General features: G+C 49.0%; 1 protein-coding gene across 1 annotated transcript; it reads right to left on the reverse strand.

Moving 5' to 3' along the window:
* Nucleotides 1-292: 292 nt before the first annotated feature.
* LOC123133901 (GDSL esterase/lipase At2g27360) lies at nt 293-1,684 on the reverse strand. The gene is made up of 3 exons (XM_044553291.1): nt 1,410-1,684; nt 1,110-1,325; nt 293-1,016 (listed from the first exon to the last, which is right to left on the reverse strand). The coding sequence occupies exons 1-3, from the start codon at nt 1,663-1,665 to the stop codon at nt 382-384; spliced, it is 1,107 nt and encodes a 368-aa protein (XP_044409226.1). The 5' UTR covers nt 1,666-1,684; the 3' UTR covers nt 293-381.
* Nucleotides 1,685-7,727: the final 6,043 nt, after the last annotated feature.

Consider the following 7,727-nt stretch of genomic DNA (forward strand, 5'->3'; position numbering starts at 1 on the left):
ATGCTAATATAATCGCTAATGGCAATTTAAACACATTTTTTTCGCTACCATGTATGTACAGATGAAAATTGCCATGACTTTTTTCTTTTGAGACATTGCAAAAAGATATCCCTGGCAATTTTCTGCTTTTAAAAACTGGGATTTTATTTAGCATGGCAAAAGCTGTATTTTATTTATCACAATTTTTTTTGTTTCGCTACTGGGCATTTTTTTCCTTTTTGTTTTCACAGAGAAAAAGCCTGTAAGGGTGATGGGGAGGCCGTTCGGGCTGTGGGGGTTCTAGTACCGAATATGGGGTCCAATTATTATTTTTATTCATTTACTAGCGTCCACTACAGCTACATGAATCAATCACAATAATAAACATCCTAAAAATTCCAACTAGCAAAGATGGCGCAGAGGGGTGTCCGCGAACGGCCCGTCCAGCACACCGTCGGCAACAATCTTGTACGCTTTCTCCGTCATGTGCAGGCCGTCCCAATTGGCGAAGCGGTCGGGGCTGCCCCAGAGTTTCGTCTTGTTGTTGCACGCCCCGCTGTGGTACGGCCCATTGCCGCCACAGCACGCCACGAGTGGGTCGGCGATGCCGTACGCCTGCGGCTTCTGGACGAACTGCATGGCGGCGCTATAGTAGTCAGCGTAGACGATCTTGACGCCAGGGTTCTGCGACCGGAGCCTCACAACCTCCTGCCGCAGCGCCAGGTTGTGTTTCTGGGAGAATTCGTTGTACCACTTGAGGCAGTGGAGCTCGTCGTAGTCGTCCGTGACCTTGCTCTCGTGGGCGCTCAGGTACGCCGGCAAGCATCCGATAGGGAATTTGCCAGGGACGACGATCGTCCTGGCGCCGAGGTTGATCACCTCCTGCAGGGTGGCGCCGATGCAGGTGACCACGTCGGGTAGGTACTTCTCCGGTGTCTCGCGGGGGTTCCTGGGGTCGATGAACCAGAAGTTATAGTCATTCCCGCCGATCTCGCCCATCAGCACCAGGGACTCGCTCAGGAGAGCCCTCGTGGCACCTGTGTCAAGACGAGAAACAGTGTACAGATCTGATGAATCACATTGACGACCATGCATGCACGTGCATATACGTACTGTATATAGTTCCTTACCATCCCCGGGAGCGATGCGCGCGAGGACCTTCTTGAAGGAGGCAAGCTGCCGGTCGAGGTTGGAAGGCGCGTTCATCGTGAAGTTGTAATTGGTCTTGTAGTACTCCGGTGGAAGCGCAATGGCGCCTGCCACGGCGAAGTTGGCGCCATTGGGGAACTGCCCGGACGCCTCCTCCGGGATGCTCGGCGGCAGCAGCGGCAGGCCGAGCGCTTCCGCTGAAAACATACACACATAACGTATGCACCCCTCATTTTATATAATAACCAGAATAATAATCGATGATGGCGTCGACGGCTCACCGTAGAAGTCGACGACGACACGGCCGTCGGTGACGCGGCCGTTGGGGTGCTTGAAGAAGGTCATGCCGTAGGGGAGCTCCTTGATTGGCGACGCGCTGTTGCCGATGGAGTACAACAAGTTGCCGGTGTCGACGAGGGAGTCACCGAACGCAAAGATGCGCTTGTAGCTGCAGCCGCACAGCGCCACGGCCGCGTTGAGAAGCGCCACGACAGAGATGGCGAGGACAACGGCGGACGAGCACCTGCGACTACCCATGTCTGAGAAACAAATACGTTCTGCTGCGACATCGATTCGCAATTTGGTATCCTTTTATAGAACTTCCCACAGGATAATACTAATGCAAATGAGCGGTGCATTTATTATTCTATATCGATATGCACTCCATAACATGATGTGGTATATGTGCGTGACATTTATAGAATGCATATCGATATGTGTATCAACTCAGGATAACGTGAGACGGAGGTTATATACAGGGTGAATCATAATAAAGGCGAAAGTTACATGCAGCGTTACTTAATAAAGAGGAAGTTAATCTCTTCCTAAAGTAAAGAGGATGAACTTTACGAGAACCCTTAGACTATCCACAGTGGGAGTAACGTAAATGATAACATCACACATATCTACGCAAAATAGATGATGTGGCAAATAATTAATGAAAAAAGAGAGGCATGTGGTACAAAATATGTTACTCACATTATGGTTAACATCACACATAACAAGATAAGATGAGTTTACAACCTAATAAAGGGAGTATTGCATGACACCACACATATGTTACTCCCCACTATAGAGATAATAAACTAGACTAGTGATGTATACATGTTACTATTATAAGTTACTCCCACTATGACCAGTCTTATCGTCCTCCTATGGTCAACTCTAGCCTTTTTTGCAATGAATAGAGAGCTTTATTTAACAAAGTATCATATGGTTAGTTGGTACTCCAGCTCCTACATTCTCCTTTCGCTCGCGCCGCTCCCGCGAGCGGCCGGGCGAAACCCCAGCCCGTCGCCGCCGCCTCCCGCCGCCTCCCACACCTTCGCCTCCCCCTCCCTCGCCGCCGCCAGGGGACGGCGCCGGGCAAAGCCCGTGCGTGCGTCGGCGGCGGTGGGGTCCTCCCCTCCCCACGAGGTGCGGGCGGCGCGGGGCGTCCGGCTCCCGTGGTGGCGCGCATGGCCAGGTACGGCGTGCAGGCGAGTGGATCTGGCGTGAGGGCGGCCAGGTGAGGGCAGATCTGGCGCCGGCGAGGGCGTGGTGCGGCCTGCCGCGGAGGCGGCCAGGCACGCGGATCTGGCACCGGCGATGGCGCGCATCCAGGGACGAGCGGGCGGTGCACGGCTTGGCCCGGTGGCGGCCAGGCGAGGGGGCGAGCGGGCGTGGTGGCGTGCGGATCTGGCGTCGGCGACGGCGCACGTCCAGGGGCGAGCGGGCGTGGAGCACGGCTTGGCCCGGTGGCAGCCAGGCGAGGGCGCGCGCGGGTGCGGCACGGGGTGGGCGCGTCCTGGCGCGGCGGCGGCCAGGCGAGGGCGCGTGGAGGCGCCTCGGATTCGGCGCGGGCTGGTGGGGCGGCGCCCCTCCGGCGTGTGGCGGCCGGATCTAGTCGAACCTGGCCAGATCCATGGTGTGTTTGACGCGCGCCGGCCCTGCGCGCTGGTCCTATGATGCTGGAGCAGGCGGCTCCGGCCGTGATAGATGCGGGATGCAGGGACTGATCTGGTCACTGTAGGCTCACCGTGGACGGGGTGGACCACGACTCCATGGCTTCTACGACTAGGTTCTGCGGCGGTGGCAGTGCGAGACTGCATGGACGAGCTTCTGTGGGCACGAGCGAAGGTGTGCGACGATACGGACGAAAGTCCTGCACGACCAGAGGCCGGTGGCGATGGCGCCTGTGGGTGTCATTTTCCTCCTTGGAGGTGTCACCTGAGGTGTGTCGGCATCTTCCTCGTGCTCGGATGGTGGTTTGTCTCCGGGCGAAATCCTAGGTCCGGTGTTGGATCAGCGTGATGGCGGCGTGTTTGACGGCGTTCCTCTGTTGGGAGCATCACGTTTGGAGACACTTCCTAGAAGCTCTTTGTGGCGCTCCTCCGGTGCTCGCCGCTATTCAAGGTGAAGCTCTAGGCGCAATGTAGGACATCATCGATGAGTCCAAGATGAAGCTCTTTCTGGGATCGACCAAGTCCCGCCATCTACCCCCTGCTTCCTGGGTGGATGGTGCGTTGGCGAGGGAAGTTGTAGTGGGAGCTGCTGCTATCTTCGGAGGTGATCAGCATTGTTCGAGACGCGGTGGTGATGCTTAGCTTAGGACAGGTGCTTCAGTTGTGTAGTCATGTTGTTTGTGGTGGGTGTAGCTCTCTGCAGCTATTAGGGCCGCAGTTTTTTCTTTCTCTTTTTGATCTTCGGATCTTCACCATGTTGTTCTTCCGCTGCTTTCTGCTAAATCTGAATCAAGCCAGCAATGCTAGATCTTTCAAAAAAAATATGGTTAGTTGGTTACAATCTGCCCGTAGGATGGATAAAAGAGAATCTGGGCTTGCATCAAGCCACCTCTTGATGCCCTCAAGTGAACAGGCAAAGCAAGCACACTGATGGGCCAGATTATTAGTCCCTACCAACATGAGTAACCATGAGAGAAGCAAAAGTAGCTCGGATCTCCTCTAATTCCATTAAGACAGGCGCCACAATTGACCAAGAATTGTTGCGCGATTTCCATAGATTAACTAGGTCCAAGCAGTCAATCTCCAAGATCACAGGTGAAAAGCCACGGAGTTGAGCAAAGATCATTCCTTCCGTAGAGCGAGAAGTTCAGCAGTAAAAGGATCAGTAACACCGTGTAATGGTTTACTCCAGGCTCCGAGGATGCCAAGTGTGAGCAAGCCATACCTCCCGCCCCTCCCTTCATGGCTTCAACACTAACTGCCCCATCAGCTGGTCGCCAACACTGGGCAGCATTTAATTTTTTGCGCGACGGAGGAAGTTCCAAAATTGCCAATGTTTCATGAACCCATTTTATAGCGTGAACAGGGTCATAAACATCACAGTCGTGCGTCCAACAATTTTGTGATGTCCAGATGGTGTGCATGATCGTTATAACTTTGCAACGCTCATCTTCTGTGAACATGGGGTCCAACAGAATGTCACGTGCCCAGGTATCTGGATGCAGACGAGGCAAGTGAAGCTGAAATATGTCCCTTGCTGCCATCAAGAACTTTTTTGCGTGAATGCAATGTCTCATTGCATGTTGCATGTCTTCGTCCATAGCCTTGTAAATCTCACACTGGCCTAGAGGTTTAATGTGACGGCGCTGCAAGTTGACAAAGTCATGAAGTATCCCCCGAAGAACTCTCCACCAGAACACTCGAACCTTGGGAAGAACATCCAACTTGCAAATAGCCATACACGAAGTGACGCTCTTGCGCACTTTCTTTGTCACGAGGAAACAGCTCATACTGAAAGTAGGTATCGATTGAATAACTGTTTTAAGAAGTACCTCTCTAGCAGCGCATGCCATATTCCGTGCAGACCATCCTTGCATTTTACTGCAACAACGATCAACAATGTGATCCAAATTCCCACTACCAATTGTCGTAGGAAGCCCCAAGTAGCGTTCAGAGAAAGCTTCCATATGAATACCGAGAGATTGTTTAAGGGCCTGTCGTAGGGGCTGTAGTGTTTTGGTACTGGAAAATATAGAACTTTGCTCCCGGTTAACTACTTGTGCAGAGCAGTCAGAATAAATACGGAGTATCTCGTTGAGTCTGTCAACACTTTGGGTTTTTGCACTGAGGAAAATGAGACTGTCATCAGCGAAAATCAAATGGTTAACCCAAGGTGCGTGGACACTCACCCTGATGCCTCTATCGATGTATGCTCCACCAAAGGTATTCAACAGGGAAGTGAGGCCTTGAGAACATAACAGAAACAAATATGGCGAAATGGGACATCCTTGACGTAATCCTCTCGAGGGAGTAAAGTACGGAAGAAGCTTACCATTCACCTTGTTTGCGAACTGTACTAATGTCACACATTTCATGATCAGTCTAACAAAGCAATGATTCAGCTACAACGAAGCAATGATCCGGTCAACTCTAGCTAGCCAAACAACGCACAAACTTGCAGTCGCCATATTGGTTGCCTTCATATCTTTTCTTGTTTTCTTTTTTTCCATCAACTCAATTGTCACGCACTAAATTCGAGTAACTAAAACAGTAATTTGCACTACAACAGAACTACTTGCCCGTGAAACATTACTAGTGGACATCACATGTATGCGCCCACCAGTAGTAAATACCAGTGGCGGTTTCAAAGTCATGCATGCCACTGATAACACAGTTCAGAGATCGCCAATGGTACGTGTGTCTCTCTTCATAGGCCCAAAAGCCCACATCTAAATCCAGAGTATAAAAGTACCACCCAAACCCAAGCCTTATCACATCATTCCCACTATGTTTTTTCTATGTGTTGCACATCTCCAGACCTCTCCCACTAGCCCCTCTATCATCTCTCTCTCTCTCTCTCTCTCTCTCTCTCTCTCTCTCTCTCTCTCTCTCTCTCTCTCTCTCTCTCTCTCTCTCTCTCTCTCTTGATCGAGCCTCCCACCGTCCTCTCACACACACGTGCGCACACGCACACACGCACATGGGGGTAGATACTTGATTACCTTCAATCTGATTTTAGATGTAGATAAAGCATTTTTTCCTTGATCTCTAAGGTCATGTTTGTTTGGGCCTATGCTTTAGCTTTTGTAGTTTTTCCGCTTTGGCTAAAAAGCCAAAAAGAAGGCTCCTATGTAGGAGCTTTCGGCTTTGGTTTTGGCTTACACCATCGTATAACAATATTGATTCATAAGCCAAAAAGCATTATTTAGGAGCTTTTTTGGTTTTTAAGCCAAAGTGGAAAAGCTTCAAAAGTTGAAGCACAAACCCAAACAAACATGGTCTAAGTTTATCGAACCCACGGGAAGTGATGCTTAGCGACCAAATCTCATAGGTGAATTGAAGTCTATAAAACAAATATGGTAGGACTAAAGGTTTTACATGCAGTCGTGTCTTGCGCTTGGGATCCTATCTAGATAATTTACATGGCACTGGTAAACACCATTACATATATCTTGTCTACGAATTCTAGTTGGAGATGTGACCAAATAACCCCATGACCAACTATCGCGGAACCGAGGTTCTATTGTCCAACCAAGGACCTTTCGACTTACCAGGTTACCTTAGTTATTATTATTAAGAAATAACCAGACCTACGCATTGGGTGTATCATTACCGCACCATGTCTACCCTAGAGACTTGCTTCCAGCTACCGTACTGATCATACTATCACCGGCTTTTGGCATAGCCTTCCACTCCTCTCTGTCTTTAAGTTCTCCTTGTTTGTTTTTTGGTATCTTGGGTACATGCAAGTCCAAGGATCGAGGTAGAGACAAGTGACAAAATTGGTGTGCAACACATAGAAATAATGTCAACATCAAAGTAAGCCAGTGATCCCTTAATGTGTGTACATGGGGCTACCACTACAATAAATATGATTGATAATGACCCACCATTTTGTTCATAGAATTGTCATTATTTATGATTTATAACCTTCTTATGATGAAAATGATAAGGTCGGCAGTTTACCATCAAGAATGAAAAAACATAATCTTTCTGAAGTTTTGGTCATAGATGTCTATGACCAAAGTTTTGGTCTTAACATGTGTGCCTCATCCGGGATATGACATGACCGAGCTGATGTGGACGTTGGACACCACATAGAACCTTACGTGGCATAGCCTGTGACTAAATGAAATGGTTTTTGAAGGCTCAGTCCACATCAGATTCCTAAATGGGCCAAGCTCAAGAAGTTTGCATATTTACTAATTTAGACCATCCACTATTTTTCATATTTTGGTTCTAAAAAAGTTGGCCATGGTAATTTTTTGGTTTAGTCAACCCAGGTTAACTTGGGCTTAGCCTGTTCTCACGCCAGTTCAAGTATCAGTAAGCCAACATTAAATTACATCATAGCCAACTAATGCAATATTCCATACCACATCATCAAAAACTCACATGAGAGCCTTATTTTGCATGGTTTTTTGAACTTGTACAATATACCAAGTATAATGCTTTTGGGCTGCCAAAATCAACAAAAGCAGTTGTAAAACTAGAATTAGCCTAGCACACAATCATATACACATCATGTAATTTGTTTAACTAGAAGATTTCTGTGCACCAGCCGTAGAAGCAACCCTTTCCACCACTTTGTCCAGTTCTTCCCTCTTTTATGGAAACTGCCACTTTGTCCAGATCTTTCCTCTTTTATGGAAACTA

This window comes from Triticum aestivum, chromosome 6B (assembly GCF_018294505.1).
Source record: "Triticum aestivum cultivar Chinese Spring chromosome 6B, IWGSC CS RefSeq v2.1, whole genome shotgun sequence".
Lineage (NCBI taxonomy): Eukaryota > Viridiplantae > Streptophyta > Magnoliopsida > Poales > Poaceae > Triticum > Triticum aestivum.